General features: G+C 54.8%; 2 protein-coding genes across 2 annotated transcripts; one reads left to right on the forward strand and one right to left on the reverse strand.

The window, feature by feature from the left end:
* The first annotated feature begins 377 nt into the window (after nt 1-377).
* On the forward strand, nt 378-2,631 carry CUNHXorf65 (chromosome unknown CXorf65 homolog). The gene is made up of 6 exons (XM_069062366.1): nt 378-402; nt 656-742; nt 900-1,034; nt 1,507-1,575; nt 2,272-2,378; nt 2,500-2,631. Exons 1-6 carry the CDS (start codon nt 378-380, stop codon nt 2,629-2,631), a joined length of 555 nt encoding a protein of 184 aa, XP_068918467.1.
* A 921-nt stretch (nt 2,632-3,552) lies between these two features.
* On the reverse strand, nt 3,553-12,386 carry FOXO4 (forkhead box O4). Its single transcript, XM_069062431.1, has 3 exons — nt 11,779-12,386; nt 5,438-6,581; nt 3,553-5,278 (listed from the first exon to the last, which is right to left on the reverse strand). The coding sequence occupies exons 1-2, from the start codon at nt 12,286-12,288 to the stop codon at nt 5,448-5,450; spliced, it is 1,644 nt and encodes a 547-aa protein (XP_068918532.1). The 5' UTR covers nt 12,289-12,386; the 3' UTR covers nt 3,553-5,278; nt 5,438-5,447.
* Nucleotides 12,387-18,933: the final 6,547 nt, after the last annotated feature.

Consider the following 18,933-nt stretch of genomic DNA (forward strand, 5'->3'; position numbering starts at 1 on the left):
TGGGGGATGGGCAAAGGTACGTTTCTCTAGGAGCCTTCTTTGCCCACTCTGGGAGCTAGCCTCGAGTTGGACTGGGCCTCCTCAACCCCTGATCTCTTTGTGACCCTGCCCCAGTTGCCCTCTCTACACAGAGCACACAAGCCATCTCATCATCTTTGCCTGACATCATAATCACTGAGAGTACTGGGCCCCACCCATGATCCTGCTGGTTAGCCTCCAGGGCCTCCACTCCCCAGCCCACCTCTGCCCCTGAGCAGCCTATGGGATCCATATCCAGCCTGACACTCCATTCCTCATCCCTGTCAGTGTCCAGCAGGCCTTGAGTTCTGTATGGCTCTTTAGCTCCCCTCTGGAGACAGAAAATCAGGCTGATGGACATGTTCATTTGCATCAAGCATGGAGGTAAGGGGGAGAGCTTCAGGACCATTGGAGGAAGCTCCACGAAGAGCCCTGATGTTGGTGCTTCCATCTCACCTGAGCTTCACACCAGCCTCGAACCCCTTCTAGAAGTCCGGGGGAGGGTCTTCCCCAGTGTCACATGACTGGCCACGGGACTTGGGAGCAGGCAGGGCTGTGGCCTCTCACTCCCCCTTGTCACCCTTCCGGCACTCCCAAAGGAGGGCTCCCATGTCCCCTGCCCTTGTGTGTCTTCCAGACAAACAGCAATTTCTGGTCAACACCAACTGCTCAGTCCTGCTACTTTTGCATTATGTTCGAAAGAAAGTGGGGTTGCCTGATTCAGGTGAGGAGTCAGCAGCTGGGGCTGGGCACAGGAGAGTGCCCACCCCGAAGGAGCATTGGAGGAAGCCCCCACCCCCCAACCTGATCCTGGGCCACAAGGGGAGCCCTTCCTTGCCCTTCTGTTCTCCCTTTGAAGCCTCCCTTTGCTTTTCCCACAGAACTCATTGACCTTTGCGATGAGGCTAAGATTCTGAAGCTCCTGTTTCTGGTGAAATTTCCTGGGGAATCAGCCACCAAATTCCTCAAAGCCAGAAAAGCCTATTACATTTGTAAGGTGGAACGTGGACCACCAGGTAGGAACTTGGTAGCTGTTCCCCCCCAGCTAGATTAAAGTTCCCCTCCTCTCCCCTCCCCAGGGTACTGTTTATTATTGTCCCATGGAGTGTCCCCAAGGGGCCTAATCTAGGACCTTACCTTGGAGCTGAAGGGACCCAGGCTTCAGTGTTCAAATTTGATCTCTGCCACTTTAGAGCTGTGTGACCTTAGGCAAGTCTTGTCACTGTTCTGGCCCTGTTTCTTCCTCTGAGCTGCCTTCTGGCCCTAAGCTCAGGGTGTTCTGATGAAGCATGGACCTCAGGAGAGGGTAAGTCCCTCCCTCTTCCCATTCCAGTCCCTGTCTTGAGGAGAGAATATAAAGGTCAGCCTCTGGACCAAGAGAAAAAACAGGGGGGGGGGGGGGGGGGATTCCAGCTGGGGTCTGAAAGTCTAAGAGCTTGGCTGGGGTAGGGTTTCTACCTGGGGGGCAGCTCAAAGCTCTATTTGCAGGGACTCCATATGAAAATGCCTACAGGGCTTTTGTGCCCCTGCTGAAGGAACCACAGAAAGAGCTATTGGGTATGGATCATGATGGGGTGAGGCGGGGAGTCACTAGAGAGACAGGGCCCTGAGGACAAGATGGTGGGTGGACTGGGGGCCCTAGAAGGACTAGGGCCAGGCCTAATGTGGGGGGGGCTTTTTGACACTGATACCTCCTAAGGGGCTGCTGCTGTGTACTAAGATCCCAGGGACTTGGCTCCTCCTGCCCTCTAGCCATTTAGTGATGGGAGGGGCCCCAGGAGGAAGGTCATATACTCAGGTTGTGCAGCAAAGACTGGAAGAGGGAGGGATGACCTGAAGGGAGTTAATGGACCAAACTAGCTAGTCCTGTGCATGTGTGCCATGTGCCAGGTCCCCTGCAGCCCAGCTCCTCGACCTTCATCATGGCCATCTTCCTCTGTGTCTGCCCCCTCGTTTTCCTATTCCCATGGCTATGGGCTGCCTAGGCTAGGGCCAAGCTCATGCTACATGGGCCTCTGGTCCTGTTCCTCACCAGCACAGAACAGAAGAGAAAGCCCGGGTTCAGGTGTGGCCTTAATCATTTGTGCTTGCATTGGGGTGAGGCTGCTGTCCATTCCAGGCTAAGGTGAAGAAATCCCAATGCAGAGGGCACAGGTTAGGCTAAGGTGGGGTCTCAGTGAGTCTTAGTGACCATAAGGAAGATAGGCCATTTTCTCATTGACCAGGGAACTCAAGTTTCATTTCTGGGCCCAGATGCCCTTAAATCACAGTGTAACTATCTGGAAAAGAGACGAATAAAGATGCTTCGTGCCCAGGAAGCCAAGAAAATCACTCCCATAGAATCTTCCGTGAACATTCAGGTGAGACTTGTTGGCCCTACCTCCCCACACCCCTAATGTGCATTCTTTGCCCCGCCCCCTGGCCTCCAAGGTCAGGCTTCCAGAGCCAACAGCTCAATAACTGTCCTCCTTCCCCATCCAGACCAAAACTACAAGACGAGTGAGAACATCAGGGACAGTGGTGAAAGAGGCAGCCACTCGAAGGGGGGTTTCTACATCTACACTTCGCAAGACTAAACTCGAAACCACCCGCAAGAAAGATAAACACCGTTAAGTGAATCAATAAAGGGTGGGCCCTCCTTGCTGGCCCAGCACCTGCTGTAGACAGACCAATTCATGTTCCTGTGGACAAGACTTGGGGGCTTGTGGTGAGCTGCAGGCTCCATGAAGTGTCTGATGAGGTGGGGGAACAGAGGAACAGACACAGGTTTCATACAAGGCACCCAAGAGTCCCTCTCCTGAGCCCTAGGTAAGAGCACATTTATTGCAGGACTGGGTTCAGCTCTGGGAGCCATCTTTTAAGAAGGGCCAATGGCAATCAATATCCAGAAAGGGAAGGCCAGGAAGGAAGCTGCCCTAACATCCTCGGGGAGGGTCAGCTGAAAGACCCCAGCACGTGTAACCTTGAGGTGGCCAAGGGCCATAATCATGGTTACAGAATTCACTATTCAAAGAGAGGTCAACAGTAGGGGGTAGGAGTCCCACACTGCTCTAGGCTCCCTAACGTGAACTGGGAGGCACCCAACAATGGGATAGGCTGCCTTAAGAACTGATGACTTCAGGGGTGGCCAGGTGGCTCAGTGAGTAAGAGCACTGGCCCCAGAATCAGGATAACCTGGGATCGAATCCGGGCTCAGACACTTAGCACCCACCCAGAAACACCTGGCCATGTAACCTTGAGCAAGTTAACCCCAATTGCTTAAAAAAAAAAAAGTTGATGACTTCTCTGTCCTGGGTGGAATTCTCACCTCAGCTTGGAGGCTGACTCAGTGGACTGCTAAGGTTTTTTTTTTCCAACCCCTCACCTCGATGAGGGCAGAGGGTGGAGGTATGTATCAGAGAGAAGGGGGCCAGTGGGCAGATTGGGAACATGAGGCAGGGCCTGCTGGAGGTCCTGTCACCTCCTGACTGCACCTGGTTTCCCCAGTACCATGGAAGACAGGGAGGCAGCAGAAAGCAGGGCCAGCTCTAGGTATTTCTTGATTTCTTTAGGTTTCCATTTATTTATTTATGTCTCCATTTATTTAATTTAATCATTTGACACACTTTCTCACTTGGATCTAGTACATACATACATCGACACAATCTGGGCAGGACCCAGGACACGATGGGAACCCACAGCAGGGAGGGGCAGGGGACTGTGCTGAGGGAGCTGGGGGAAGAGCTGGCCAAGGATCTGAGGAGGGAGGTCTCTAGACACCCACCCAAGTCATCCCCCAGCCCTAGCGGTGTTGGTGGTAGTGGTGGTGGTGGTGGTGGTGGTGGTGGTGGCGGCGGCGGCAGCAGCGGCGGCAGCAGCAGTGGGAGCAGGAGCAGCAGCGGCAGCGGTGGTGGCGGCAGCGGCACTGAGTCCAGTGCCCAGGCAGGAGCTCCCAGGACTGAAGACTGGCCCTGGACCCAGGGCACTTCAGCTCCTTCCTTCTCCGAACAAATGGGGGATCCTTCCCTAAGCCACCACAGGCCCCCCCCCCAGCCCCCTTGGCCTTCCTGGGGAGACCAGGCTGTTCCATCTTTCTGCAGTTTCTCTCCCCCTTTCCCCTGGGGCTTGCCAGGGACTGACTCTCCTTCCCTAGCATCTGGATGTGTCTGTCTGTCTGTCTGCTGTCTGTAGTGTTTGCCTTGTGTCACGATTATAAAGCCTTCACAAAGAAAAGCAATCCCCCCCCCAATCCCTAGCACCTTGCCTCTCTGTTAAAATCTCTATACTTGGTTTATATATCGTAAAAAGTTTATAAAAAGCTTTTAGGTTATCTGCAGCTTTCCAAAGGCTTGCCTTGGCCTGGCTGGCTACTCCAGGGCTCAGGCTTGGGCCCTCCTCTGGCCCTGCCCCCACCTACCCCCAGTTTGGGGATCACTGCATAAAAAAAACCCAGGCCCTGGCTGGCTGTGGCCGATTGGGCTCAACTGAGCAGAGTGAGTGAGCAGATGGGGAGGGAGGGAACGAGCTGAGCCCAGCTTAGTTTGGCTCAGCCCAGCCTAGTCCAGCCTAACCTAGCCCAGCTCAGCCCAGCCTGGCCTGCCCTAGTTTAGCCTAGCCTAGCCCAGCCCAACCCAGCCTAGCCCAGCCTAGTCCAGCCTAGGCTGGCCCAGCTCAGCCTGGCCTGGCCTGGCCTAGCCTAGCCCAGCACAGCCTAGCCCTCCCTGGCCCAGCCTAGCCCAGCCTAGTTCAGCCTAGGCTGGCCCAGCTCAGCCTGGCCTGGCCTGGCCTAGCCTAGCCCAGAACAGCCTAGCCCTCCCTGGCCCAGCCTAGCCTGCCTGGATAAAGCTCTCTACAAAAAGTCCTGCTCCCAAAGGCAGGGGTAAGGCCACTAGCGGCTTCACATTCCCAGGAGCACTGCCTGCCCCGGCAGCAGCCCCAAAGCCTTTGGGGGAGTGTGTGTGTGTATATGCGTGGTGAGTGTGTGTGGCAGCGCCCAGGGACGCTCATGGGGGGCAGGGGGAAGGGAACAGAGGCAGAGGGTGGCTCCTGGGAGGGGGGAGGGGGGGCCTTAGCCCCTGTTGGCACAGTGAGAATAACCCCCTCCCTCCCACCCCTCAGATACCCCCTTGAAAGCAGTTGGACATTTATAAGTCCCCCATGCCCGGACCTGAGGGGCTCTGGCCCCGGGGGAAGGACCAAGGGTAGGAAGGAAAAGGGACATTCTCGGCTCCTTCTTGGGGGTGGGGGCAGGGGAAGGAGCTCCCAGCTATGGTCCAGGGACCTGTTGGAGGAGAGACAGAGACAGGGGTAAGAGGGAGGGACTGGGGCCCTGTGGCCCATGTGGAGTCGTACCACAGCCCTCTGGGAGGGGGTTGGCTCTCCTTCCCCTCCCTGCTCCCATCCCCCTTCCCCAGGCCACCTGGCTTCTCTGTTCTCCTACCTGGTCAGACTTAGCTGGGGACCCAGGAGTGGGTGGAGGGCTGGGAGTTGTTGGGATAACTAGGAGCTCCCGAACCAGGCTCAAAGTTGAAATCCAACCCTTCGCCTCCATCCACTAGGTCGCTGATAATGTGATCCATATCACACTCCAGGTTCTCTATGTACACATCTAGGTCCAGGTCCTGGGGCATTTGGTCTTGGTCTGTAGCTTCATCGGAGAGAGGAGGCACAGCAGGCTCTGGGGCCTTAGGGGCAGGAGTACTTTCCATGCCCACAGGTGGTGCTATCAGGGCAAGGGCAGGAGGCAGAGGGCCAGGCCCTTGGCTTTCCAAGGGCTTAGGGCCCAGGCTGACTCCTGGAGGCAGTGGGCTGGAAGCAGGCAGCCCCCCAGGCAGAAGAAGAGCTGACGGTTGGGGGAGGATGGGGTCCACTTGGGTCATAAGGATATCGGTGGAGGGTGGGGGATCAGAGGTGAGCAGGGCCTCCAGAGTCTGGGAGCTGGAGAAGCGCCCTTCCCCAGGTGGCAGAGCCCCCTCAGAAGGGCCAAACAGGGGGCCAGTAAAGGCCGCTGGGGGGCCAGAGCCCCCCGCAGGCTGCAGGGAAAAGCCCGAGGCAGCCCCCTGGGGCAAAAGGGGCCTTGGGGTTGTGAGATTGAGCCCGTCCAGAAGCTCAACCTCCTCATTGACTGTTGGGGGGACATTGCCCGGGTAAGTGAGGGAGGCCAGCACTTCCTCCTCAGCCACCCCCCCTTCAGGCTCTGGTCCCAGCCCTGTCCCCATGGGGGACAGTCGGGCACTGGCCATGCTGGCATTGGAGCTGCTGCGTGGGCGGAAGGCCGTCCACACCTCAGAGTCATCGGGGCTCCGTGGACTGGGGCTACCTGGCCATTTGGGGTAGTAGCTCCCAGGGCTGGCAGGGGTGGGGCCCTCAGCCCCCTCGGGCAGGGCCGCAGTCTTCTTCTTGGAGGCCTTGACCCGGCCGCGGGTCAGCTTGCTGCTGTTGTCCATGGAGGCTGCCCTTCTTCGGGGGGCCTTCCCACTCCTGCCGCCCTCGGGGTTCAGCATCCACCAAGAGCTCTTGCCTGTAGCCTCGTTATGGACCTTGATGAACTTGCTATGCAGGGAGAGGTTGTGCCGAATAGAGTTCTGTAGGGGCACAGAAAGGGCAAGGGGGGAGAGTCAGGACTGAGGCAGCCCTGGAGGTGGCTGGCCCGACTGAAATGGACTGGGATCCCTGGGAAGGCAGGGTGCTAACCCGAAGATCCTCCCGTCCGCAGTCGTCCAGCCTGGCCCCTGGAAGCTTCGAATGCTGTACTCTCTCATCCTACCTCCACAGCCCACAGTTGGGGGCTGAGCAGAGTGAGGAGGGCTGGGGCAGCACATTAGAGAGGGACACAAGGTTGCCGGAGGGGCGGGCCATTCCCCTGCCCCATTCCCTCAATGCAGGGTTGCAGGGTTGAGGGCAGTTTATGGGCCACGAGGATGAGACAACAGTGTACTGAAGTGGAAAGAGCTTGCCTGAGGAGACACATACACAGAGCCTCAGTTTCCTCATCTGTCAAATTGGAGGAATCATGCCAGACCCTATAGACATAAGGGGGCTCGCGTCCACCATCATCATTCTTATCCCAGACATCATTCCATGGATGCTGTCACATATGATGGCAAACCAGGCTTTGTTGCACTTGGAGAAGAAGCAGCATCCCAGCCCAAACCAGCCCAAACAGCTGCTATTTATTAGCTAAGTCACTTTGAACAAGTCCCTTCTTTTGGACCTCGATTTCCTCATCAATAGAATGGGGTGGGAGGTGGCCTCGCTGCCCTCCAAGGTCTCCCCATTGCAGAATGTTTTCCAATAACCCAAAGGGAGACAGAAAAGCAGATGGTGGGTGTATACATCCAAAGGAACACCCAAGCCATGGCCAATTGCGTCAGGACTGGAAAAGGAGGCCTAAGAGTGAGAGACAGCAATAAGCAAGGTGGGTAGGGGAGGCACAAGACTTGGGCTTCCATCCCAGCTCTGGCACTCTATTAGCCTGGTGACTTTAGCTAAGTCGGCCCCCAGGTTGAGAGGGTTGTTGGTAGGGTGAATGTGCCCATATCAACTAACAGATGGTATTCAAGTGTGAGTGACTGTCATCACTTTGATTAAAGAAATGAAGGAATCAATGAATGAACTTTGAAAAGAAGAAGAGAGAGGCAGCATAGAGGAGTGGACACAAAGTTGGCCCTGGAGACCTGGATTCAAGCCCTGCACATATCCACTATGTGACCCTGGTTAAATCGCTTAATATGACATTGTCCCAGGCAACTCTCTGAGGCAAATTTACAAATGACTGGCTGACTTGAGTTAATGGAGAGAATTTCTATACTAGGAGAGAAGGAGGAGAGGAAGAAGGAGGAGAAAGAAGAGGGGGAGGAAGAAGAGGAGGAGAGGAAGAAGAAGAGAAGAGAAAAAGGAAGAGGAGAGGGAGGAAAGGAAGGAGAGGAAGAGAAGGAAGAGGAGGAGGAGAAGCAGCCACTTCCAGAGGATGCGGTCACAATCTGGAAATCCTATATCCTTCCAAATATCTCATGAAGTACAAGCTTGGACTGGACCAGCTCAGTCTTGCGTCTGTTCTCTGAATCAACTGAGGACTGAGAGCCACTGCAGGTCAAAACCTCATCATGGGTAAGATTTATGGAACACCCCCTATGTGCCAGGCACTGTGCTAAGTGTCTTACAAATTTTATCTCAAATGATCCTCACAATAACTCTGTGAAGTAGGTGCCCTTGGTATCCCCATTTTACAGATGAGGAAACTGAGGCAAGCAGAGGTGAAGTGACTTGCCCAGGGTCACACAGCTGGGCTATGTCTGAACTGAACCGAACATCTGAACTAAGGTCTTCGTATCTCCAGCCCAGTGCTCCATTTGTAGTGGTGCTACCTAGCTAGTCTATCAGTACATACTGGGATCGCCAAACCCCCGTGGAAGAGCCACCTTCCTTGGCTTCCCAGATGCCCTCCTCTCCTCCTCCTCTTCTCTCCCACATGGCCCACAGGCTGGCTGGGCCAGGCTCCATGGCCACACCAGCTTTTCCCCACCTTCACTCATGTTGTCCGCCTGTCTGTAAAGCTCTGCTTTCTCTCCACTTCCCATCCCAAGGCTCACCTCCTCCTTGAATACCTTCCCTGTGTGTGTCCTCTAGGGAAGGCCCTGCTCTGGCCTGTCTGTCCCACACAATTGGGCACTTCATTACTGCCTGCTGGAGCTCTCCCCTCTCAGATCGCCCTATGTGGATCTGGCAGGAATGCACTCGGTCATCTCCCTCATGTTCGTCTCCTCCACTTGAGTTTAAGGCAGACTTTGATTTGGCCTTTGGGCTGCCCCAGTTCTTAGCTCAATGCCTGGCACGCAGTGTGCCCCCTAAACGCTTGCTGACTGATGACTGATTACTTCCCGAGTTTTGGGCTTTTGTGCCCGACTAGATCGGAAGCATTCTGAGGTAGAGCCCTTTTCTTAACTCTTCCTCCTCTTGGGGTGTCTGTCTAGCTGCACATCAAAGGACACATGCTAGACACTTGGTACATCTTAGTTGATTAGCTGATTAAATGTTTTCCTCTCCCAGATGGCAATGATCATGGGGTTCCCCTCAGGGTCCCTCCCATCTGTTCCTAGGTGCCCTATCCCGGCTCTGCCAGTGTTAACACCAAGGCTGGGGGCCAAGGGTTGGCAGAGCCTTTCCATGCCCCCTCCCCAAATTAGTTTCCTCCTGGTAATCTAGTCCAATACTCTCATTTGGCAGATAGGGAAAGTGAGGCAAGCCAGGGAGGGGAATGAACTTGCTTAGTTCCCAGCTAGCAGACTGAAGTGGCCATGCCACCTTAAGCTTAGAGAAGCCACAAAGCCAATGCAGTGAACCAGTAGCCAGCTTGTAAGACCTTCCTAACCTTGAGCTCTAATCACAGTATCCTGGACTCCTCCCAGTAAGTTTGCCCCCCCCCCCCCAATTTGGCCATGAATCACAAACCTTCCTCATTTGTAAAATCAGAGGAGGTGTTGGCAAAGCTAATAGGTCCCATTTCTACAGCCTTTTCCTCATAACAACCCTTCCAGGGACAGGTAGCAGCAAAATTACTGGCTCTATTTTACAGATAAAGAAACTGAGGCTCAAAGAGGGTCCCTTTCCCAGCTAATTTATAAAAAGAGAAAGTGTCAGAGCTGGAGCTCTAAAGCAGGAATTTTTCATTTGGGATTAACACTCCTGAAATTCCCTCCAGCTCAGATGTTCTAAAATTCTGTTGTCCCAGGACCTAAAGACTCCCATTGTGGGGGATGGACTCCGTGGCAGAGCCCAATCCCTCTAGCCTTCAGCCGGCCTCATGACTGCTTCACTGATGAGAGGGTTTTTTTTCCCATGTTCCTTTTGGGGACACTAGAGTGAGGGCACCACTGCTGCCATGGCCACCCTGATACTGACTGACGTCATCTGAGAGAGCCCCCCCCTCCCACCTCCTCAGCCAGGCTGGGCTCTTAGCAACACACGCCACAAAGCTGCAGATTCTGGATGGGAGCAAAATGAACCTCGGCCCAATGGCTGGCCCCTTGCTCCTTCCAGCTCCTCAGGCACATCCTTTCTCTCCCCTCTAGCTCTCACAAGACCCAGCTGCTTTAGGAAGCTGAGGCCTGACCTTTCCTGTGGAGAGATCAGCTGAACAGCCCCTGGAAATGCACCTCTCCTCCAGTGTGGGGGCAGGCAGCCTAATCATTGGGCTCCCAATCCTACAGGATTCTATTGGCCCCTACTGGGGTTCAGACAGGGGGACCTAGTAGTGGGGCTGTCCAATCTGGAGTCAGGAAGAACTGAGTTCAGATCCTGCCTCTGCCACTTAGCTGTGTGACTTGGAGCAAATCATTTCCCTTCTCTAGGTCTTAGCTTTTTCACTGTCAAAGAGGGGTAACACCCTAGTGCCTGCCCCCACGTCACAGAGCTGCTGTGATGTTCCAATGACATCATGTTGGTAAGGAGCTCAGGAAATCGCAATTATCCTTATAACCAAACTGGGCGACATTGACAATCTGGACTTCAGCCAAAGAAGCTAGTTCAAGCATGACATGACCAGACTAGACCAGACCAGACCAGACCCCCCCCCCCCCCAATCTGTGGCCCCAGACTCAGATGGGATGACAGGGCCATCTTGAGCTTGGAGCCCCTCAGCCCAACTGGAGAAAGAGGAGAAGCCCCTCTAACCCTGAGCAGTGAGGAACCAGAGGCCCTTCCTCAGAATCCAAGCCAGGTCATGGGAGAAGACCAGTGGTTTGTTTTCAGAGTGTAGAGCAGGCTGCCTGGGGGGCTGCACCTTGGTTTGGCAAGGCCAGCATTTCAGTCTATCAGTGCCTGCAGCACTGATCAGAGCCTTGCACAGAGTAGGCCTTCAATCCCTAGGGACAGTCTGGTCCTGAGTCTCTACCTTCTTTGCCCAGGGGCTGGTGATTACCCTGCCCTTTGTGCCAGCTGCAGGTGCAGGCTGCCACAGCTGGTTGGGAAGGGGGGGGGGGTATTCAGGCAAACGCTGCCGTGGCAGCAGCAGCAGCAGCCAGAACCTTGGAGAAATCCACCCCCACCACCCCCTTTCAGGGCTATAGCTTTATAAGCCTCATGAGTCTCAGTTCGAAGGCCATCTCTAGGGAGGTGCCCCCCCCCCTTAGGAGGGGGCACCCTGCCGCTCAACCCCTTCTCCCCGCACCCCCATCATTCTGTAATGATGCTAGCTAGGATAGCTCCCACGGTCTCTACCTCCAGATAACATCCCAGAATTTGAGACCTAGAAGGGCCCTTCCCCATCACCGAATGGATGAATGGATGGAGAGCCCCTCCTCTGCTGTGCCCAAGACAGTTCGGGCAAAGGCCCGGACACTCGGCAGCCCTGGGCACAACAGGTGGTGCCCGCAGTGCTGCCTCCCCAGGGGCTCCTCTCTGCCCTAGAGGGGCTGCAATCATTGCCTGCCTAGCCTTTCCCCCTCGGGCCCTGTCTCTGCGGTGCTCCCGGACGGATTCTCCCCTCTGCCACCTCCCCCATCCAACCCCCCCACCCCGGGCCCCCTCCTCACCAGGGCCAAAAGAGCTCTGCAGCAGCACGTCCCCACCGAGGCAGCGGCGGCGGCGGCGGCAGAAGGAGGGCAGGGCAGGGCAGGGGAGGGGAGGGGACAGCAAGGGAGGAGAGGGGAGGGCAGCGCAGGGCAGCCGTCGCCCCCGTCCGCCCCTGTCTGCCCGACTGCCCCGGCCCGCATTGGGTGGAGAGGGGTCCCTGGGGGGGCGGGGAGGGGGGGGGAGGGAGGGGAGGGAGTGGGGACGCAGTACCTTCCATCCGGCGGAGCTGTTGCTGTCGCCCTTGTCCTTGAAGTAAGGCACGGAGCGGACCATCCACTCGTAGATCTGGGCCAGCGTCAGGCGCTTCTCTGGGGCGCTCTCAATGGCCTGGCTAATGAGCTCGGCGTACGACTGGTTTCCCCAGGCGTTCCGGCGGGAGCCACCCTTGCGGGGCCCCGTGGCGGCGGCGGCGGCGGCGGCGGCGGCGACGGCGGCGGCGGCGGCGGCTGCCCCGCCGGGGGCCCCTAGGCGGCCGGCGGCTCCGGGCCCCCCCCCGGGCTCGGGCAGCGGCGGCCGCGGCGGCGGCGGCGGCGGCGGCAGCAACAGCAGCGGCGGCCCGGGTTCAGGCCGCCCCTCGGGCCCCAGAGTCGCGGGCTCGGGCCGGGGAAGGGGCCATGTGCACGAGCGGGGCCGGCTCTGGGGCTCAAAATCGGGGTCGACGTCCAGCGCGCGCGCCGCCCCCTGCCCGGGCTCCCCATCCCGCTGGCCGCCGGGCTCCATGCGTGGTGGGGCTGGCCTCGCTCGGGGGGCTCAGCACTCTGGGGGGCCGGCCCGGGGGGCGGCGGCAGGGGCGAGGGGGGCCCGGGGCTCCCGGCCCATCCCTCCTCCTCCTCCTCCTCCTGCTGCTGCTGCTACTCCTGCTCCTCCTCTTCCTCCCCCCGGCAGATTAGTGGCTCCGGCCGGCTGGCCGGCCACGAGGGGGGCGCCTGCCCCTGCTGCCCCTGCTGCCCCTACTGCTGCTGCTGCTGAGGCGGCGGCGGCGGAGGCGGCGGTGGTGCCCCGGGGGCTCCTCCCCAGACGTGCCTGCAAGGCGGCTAGTCCCAGGAGCCTGCCCCGGTCCGGGCCACTCTCAGCCAGCCTCCCTTCCCACTGCTGCCGCCGCCGCCGCCTCCTCCTCCCCGGGGCACCGAGTCACGCATGGCATGGCTCTTCTTACCCCCTCCCCCGGCCGGCCCCCACTCGCCCCTCCCCCCGCCCGCCCGCGCCGGCCCCCTCCCGGCCCGGCCCTCGGGGCCTCAGCCCCTCCGTCCCGGACTCGCGCCCTGAGCACCCCGCGCCCCCCAGCCCGCCTTCCCCTTTTGTTTTGATCCCACAAGCAGCACCCCCAGCCTGACGTCTCTGTTTACCACTCGCCCGAGGGGCCCTTCGCGCATGCTCTCTCCGGGGCTCCTCCTGGGTGCTGGGGGCGGTGTACTACAATTCCCAGCGTGCTCCAGGGCGACCGCCCGGCCCGGCCCGGTCCGGCCCGCCCCTCCGCGCCCCTACTCTCCCCGCCCGTCCTAGTCCTACACTAGCTGGGCCGACCGGGTGGTGGAGGACGCCGGAGTACGGCAGGAAGCCGCCTGTGGGCCTCTGAGGTCTCCGCTCCTTCCGTGCCCCCTTCAGCCTCGGTTCGGAGGTGCGAGAGCTGCTGGGAGTGAGGGTGGGATCACAAGTCCAATCCCTTCATTTTGCAGGCAGGGAAACTGAGATTCGGAGGGTCGAGGTGACTCTCCCAGGGTCAAGCAGTGGGTCGAGGACATGCTTGTGGAGACGGGCTTTGAGCCCAGGACCCTCGCCTCCAAGCTCAGGTCCCTAACTGCCCAAGAGGCCACTTTGCCTCCCAAGGCCAGCCACCTTGTCCAGCTGGCACTGTCGTGAAAGGGCAGAAAAAAAAGGCCCACTCTTGCAGTCCGCTAGAGGATGAAAGGGACCTCGAAAGATTCAGTGACTTGCCCCGGGCCACACAGCTGGAAAGTGGCAGCTATCAGCTTCTGGCCTTGACCTGCAAATCTCGAGCTCCCAGGCAGGGAGCCAGGATTGATTCCAAGCTCTGCCACTTACTGGCTCAGAGACCGTGGCCAAGTCATCCAGCTTTCAGGACCGCAACTTTTTCCTGACGACTAGTTCGTTTCCAAGGGCCCACCTAGGGCCTTCTAAGTGGATTGCTGTATACAAGTTTGTTAGGACAAAAAAGATACCTCACAAACACGCCAATAAATCCCATTACAAAGTACCTTTGCTATTTCTCTATTGCAGACAGAAAGGGGGCTGTACCCCTTACCTTGGGGTCTTCTGATTCGGAACAGGGACTAATGTAATTGACGGAGTTTCTTGCCTCTCTGCCGAGTTGATGAACTGAGTGAGGCTGGTGGGGTATACTGGTTTTTCTTCCCTCGGCATCTCTTCATACAAGACTTCCCATGTTCATTCAAATTCTTGTTATTTGTCTTCTTTATGGTTCAGGCATATTCCATGATATTTGCATATCAGAATTGTTTCAGTCATTCCTCAATCTTTGGGTAGACATTTCCTTTCCAGGTTTTTGTTATTACAAATAATGCCACTGCAAACTTTTGGACAACCCAATAGCTTTTCTTGCAGAGTTCCAAATGGTTTTCCAGAAACAGTGATCCAGTTTCCAGTTCCTTCACATTGTTAACTTCAGGGAGTAGCTTACCTCCGATGCTGCCTTTACTTCTATACTACCCACTTGGGCTTCTGATCTTACCATGGTGCTAAAACTAGAGTGCTCTCTATAGTCCCCAGTGCCTTCCTGTCAGACAAATCCCATAGTCTTTTATTCAGTCTTCATCCTTCCTAACTTCCCTGCAACACTCAGTAGTTCCAAATGTCCCTTCTAACAGAAGGGATCCCCTCCTTTACTTTAGCCATTGAAACCCCACAGGCTCCTGGTTCACCTCCTACCTCTTTAACCGTTCCTCTTCAATGTCTCTTTCATGGGTTACCAATTCTCCTTTTCAGTTCTTCATTTAGCTGTTTCCGAGGAGGCCTCTTCTTTCTTTACACTTTCTCCCTTGGTGACTTCATTCACTGCCACTATCCTGTGTCAATGCCCTCACCTCACCCCAGATCCAGAACTTCATCTCCAACTGCCCGGAGGATGTATCTATTTGGATGTCCCACCTCTACCTCACATTTAGCCTGCCTAAGACACCTGCTCCTCCTCAGTATTTTGATATGAGCCATCCACATGCATACTATCTATTAGCTGTATTTAAAACCGGTTGGCTCAGCGAGTAAGAGCACCGGCTCCAGTGTCGGGATGACCTGGGGATCGAATCTGGGCTCACATACTTAGCACCACACCCAGAAATAACTGGCCGTGTAACCTTGAGCAAGTTACTTAACCCCAATTGCTTAAAAAAAACAACAACCAACCAGTTGGCATCCTTCACAGTCACCGCCAATCAGTTCCCAAGATTTATCAGTTCACATAGAATCTCAATGCTGGGAGAGATCTCAGAGGTCATCCAGGCCCACCTGTGCCTGAACAAGAATCCTGCCTACAACATGGTCATCCAGCCTCTTTCTGAAGAGCTCCAAGGAGAGGGTGGGGATCCATCCACTCTTGAGGCACATACCCACTCAGGGAGAGCGTTGACTGTGAGGGAGGGACTTTCTCCTGACCTCCAGCCAAAATTGACTTCTTTTCAACTTCCTCCCATTGCTTCTGGTTCAGTCCAGTGGGCCAAGGAGAGCGAAGCTAATCCCTCTTCCACATGAGAGCCCTTCGAATGCTTGGAGATAACTCCTATGCTGCCTCGGAGTCTTCTCTTCTCTAGGACAAACATTTCGAGTTCCTTCTTTGTTGTTCGGTCATTTTCAGTCATGACTCCATTTGGGGTTTTCTTGGCAAAGACACTGAAGTGGTTTGTAATTTCCTTCAGTTCACTTTACAGATGAGGATACTGAGGTAAACAGGGATAAGTGACTTGCCCAGGGTCACATAAGTGTCTGAGACCAACCAAATCTGAACTCACAAAGATGAGTCGTCCCAATTCCAACCAAGCCCAATGCTCTATCTCCTGCAGCACCATCTAGCTTCCCCAGTTCCTTCTACCAATCCCTACATGGCATCCTGGTCCTTGTCTTCTGAACACTTGCCAGTTTATCAATGTCCTTCCTCAAATTCAGTACTCAGAACTGAAGACTTTGTGACCTGACCAGAGCACCCTGGCAGCCAGCGTATCAGTTTTGTGACATCTGCAAATTTGATGAGCCTGTCATCTGTGCCTTTATGGAAAAGAAAGCACAGAGCCTTCCATGGGACATTCTGCTATAGCCCTCTTTCCATAACACATAACAATTAATAATAACTGTTCTTTGCCTCTGGCTACTCAACTAGTTCCTAAATTCAAGTCTTATGTAGTTCACATAGAGATTTCCCCTGGAATAGCATAAGAAACTTGGTCAAATGCTCTGCTAAAATCTAGGTAATCAAATTGACACCATTCCTCTGACCTCTGATTTCAAAACCAGAGAAAAAAGGTTATAAGGTCAATCTGGTATGACCTATTCTTGGGGGCTTTTTGTGATCGCTGCTTCTTTTTGTAGATGGTCACTAAGCATCCTTTTAAATGATGAATGCATTTGGGAATGCCCACTGGCATGAAGTATTCTGGCTCCATTCTCTTTCCTTCTGTTGAAATGGACCCTTCTGCAATCCTCCAATTTCTCACTGACCACTAGCTGGCTTAGCAGTCACATTCACCAAGTCTCTTAGCACACTGGACAACTCGGTGTCCTGTTACTTATCTTCAATATCAATTCCCTCTTAGCCATGTTTGTTCTTGGCAGAAAAAAACAAAGGCCAAAATAAGAGTTAATCCTCTCTCTCTCTCTCCTCTCTCTCTGTCTCTCTCTCTCCCTCTCTGTCTCTGTCTCTCTCTTTCTCTCTCCTTCTCTCTCTCTCTGTCTGTCTGTCTGTCTCTCTCTATCTCTCTCTCTCTCTGTCCTTCTCTCTCTCTCTGTCTGTCTGTCTCTCTGTCTGTCTGTCTGTCTCTCTCTCTTTCTCTCTCCTTCTCTCCCTCTCTGTCTCTGTCTCTCTCTTTCTCTCTCTATCTCTCTCTTTCTCTCTCTCTCTGTCTGTCTGTCTCTCTGTCTGTCTGTCTGTCTCTCTTTCTGTCTCTCTTTCTCTCTCCTTCTCTCCCTCTCTGTCTCTGTCTCTCTCCTCTGTCCTTCTCTCTCTCTGTCTCTCTCCCAATTTTGAACATTTTTATTTAAGCCTTCTCCCTTTCATCGGTTATCATAATCTTCTCCCTCCCCCTTCTTTGAGGGTCCTCTTTTTTTCCCAGGGTCCACTCTTTCATGTTGTCCTTAGCTTCTCACACTCCAAGCTTTAATCCTGCTGCAATGATTCCTACTGAGTCCTGCTTTTGTATTCTTCCTCTATGACCATCCCTGGCTTCTAGATTCTGCACATGGTGAATTTCTTACCTATCAGGAGGCTATTGTCATAGTCCTGGTGAAAATTGACAAGAGTCCCAAACTCAGGTGGGGGCTGTGGGAGTGGCCAGAAGGGGATCTGTTGATGCTGTCTGATATGAAGTCTCCAAAGACAGGACAACTCCAAAGTACAGGGACTGTAGACATGAGCTGTTCAAACTGGGCAGTACTTCAAAGCACACTAATAGGCAAATCAGAGCTGCAATCTTGTTCCTGGCAAGGATAGACATTCATCGCAAGGCCGAGCTAACAAGTGGGGTGGTTAGGATGCTGCCATTTGGAATTAGTGCTGACATTTCTCTAGCAGTCTAAACTTTGCAAAGAGCTCCCCTTATCCCAATCCCATGAGGGACAGAACATAAGGGTTATTATCATCTCCATTTTCCAAATGAATAAACAGGCCCAGGAAGGTCGAGCGACCTGCTGAGGAGAACACCACTCTTAAGTGTGGTCCAGGGGAAGGGGACATGGCTTTGGAGCCAGAGAACAAGGCTGCAAATCCTCCTTTGACCACTTACCATCTGCTGGTGTGACCTTCCCCTCTCTGGGCCCTCCCTGGAAAATGAAGGGCTTGGACTTCACTAATTCTTCCCTTCACTCCTTCGAAGCTAGAAATCGATGTTCCTGAGAGTCAGAGTGGAAGGACCATCGATTGAAAACTGCAAAGAGCACTAGAGATCATTTCATCCAAAGCACTCACTTGACTAACAGAGATTTGAAACCTGGCCTCCTGACTTCCAGTCTAGTATGCAAGCCACTCTTCCCCTTCTCATTAGCTTGGCTGGTTTTAAAAACTTTATTTGTCCAGCGGAACACTGTCTAATCCTTAAAGTACTATCTAGGGTATACCAAAATTCTTAGGGCAGCTTGATGCTAAGAAAGGTTAAAAACTTATGAATCATTTGCAGAAATTGGGGAGATGCCTTGTATAAATACCAGCCATCATCATTAGCACCATAATTGCTATTATTTCACCCAGAGGTAATCAGTTCCTAGGGCAATGCCCTGCCCAAACCAAACTTACAAGAGACCAATTTTGTAAAAATTCCGAATGTTGATTTCTTACCTTACCTTGAGAAATGGTCAGCACATTCCTTTTCCAGTCAAACTGTCTGTTTCTGAAAGGAAATCAGAATCCAAAAGGAGCGTGGAGAGCACTGAATCAGAGCAAAAAGAACATGATGGCCTTAAAGGCTAATCACATCAATCCTGCCTACCCTGCTGCTGCCATGCCACGAGGGCCATTTCTGCTCTGAGGGGCTCCCAGGACTCCTGCAGCTAGCCTTCTGGGGAGGAGCCCCCAGGGCACCGCCGCCACCACAGCAGGGGCAGGCGCCCCCCTCGTGGCCGGTCATCGGCCGGAGCCACTGATCTGCTGGGGGGAGGAAGAGGAGGAGCAGGAGGATGCATTGGCCGGGAGCCATCTCAGAACAGCGACCAGAGCTTCTCGGATGGCTCTTCCCTTCTTCCAGAGTCCGTCTAGCCTAGCGACCACCTTGCTGTCCGAAGATGTCATTGACATGTCACAAATGTCCGAGATTACTGCTTATTTCTGCCAAGTTCCATTTAGGCTGGTGAAGGTTGGGAACCTTCCTAGGCTGTTGGGGAGAGCAAACACATTTACTAATCATGTTAGGGGAAGGGGGAGGGCTCAGCTTGCTCATCTCATCCATTGGGGGTTACTTCCTCAAGTTCACAAGGGAACCTTTTGCAGGGAGCTTGCCCCTCTATCCTGGGGGCTGTTGGCAGGCTATAGTTCTTGAATCCGTCAGAGTTAGCCCTGCAGCCATAGGAAGGCTTCTGAGAGGCACCTCTGAAGAGGACATCTGGCCCAGGGACTGCAAGGGGGCCAAAGGTGGAGTTGGACCTTCCCATAGGGCCCCTGACTCCTCAGGCCTGACTTGTGTACCCCTTGGT

Source organism: Petaurus breviceps, unplaced genomic scaffold, assembly GCF_028583685.1.
Source record: "Petaurus breviceps papuanus isolate PSGF00001 unplaced genomic scaffold, PetGlider_PUasm1.0 90451, whole genome shotgun sequence".
NCBI lineage: Eukaryota > Metazoa > Chordata > Mammalia > Diprotodontia > Petauridae > Petaurus > Petaurus breviceps.

What these genes read in the sequence shown, in the direction of transcription:
- CUNHXorf65 (XM_069062366.1), top strand. Translation starts at nt 378, where the DNA reads ATGTTCATTTGCATCAAGCATGGAG. An exon ending in CATTTGCATCAAGCATGGAG is followed by an intron (nt 403 to 655) that starts GTAAGGGGGAGA and finishes TGTGTCTTCCAG; the next exon opens with ACAAACAGCAATTTCTGGTC. An exon ending in GGTGGAACGTGGACCACCAG is followed by an intron (nt 1,035 to 1,506) that starts GTAGGAACTTGG and finishes CTCTATTTGCAG; the next exon opens with GGACTCCATATGAAAATGCC.
- FOXO4 (XM_069062431.1), bottom strand. Translation starts at nt 12,288, where the DNA reads ATGGAGCCCGGCGGCCAGCGGGATGGGGAGCCCGGGCAGGGGGCGGCG. An exon ending in ACAGCTCCGCCGGATGGAAG is followed by an intron (nt 6,582 to 11,778) that starts GTACTGCGTCCC and finishes GTGCCCCTACAG; the next exon opens with AACTCTATTCGGCACAACCT.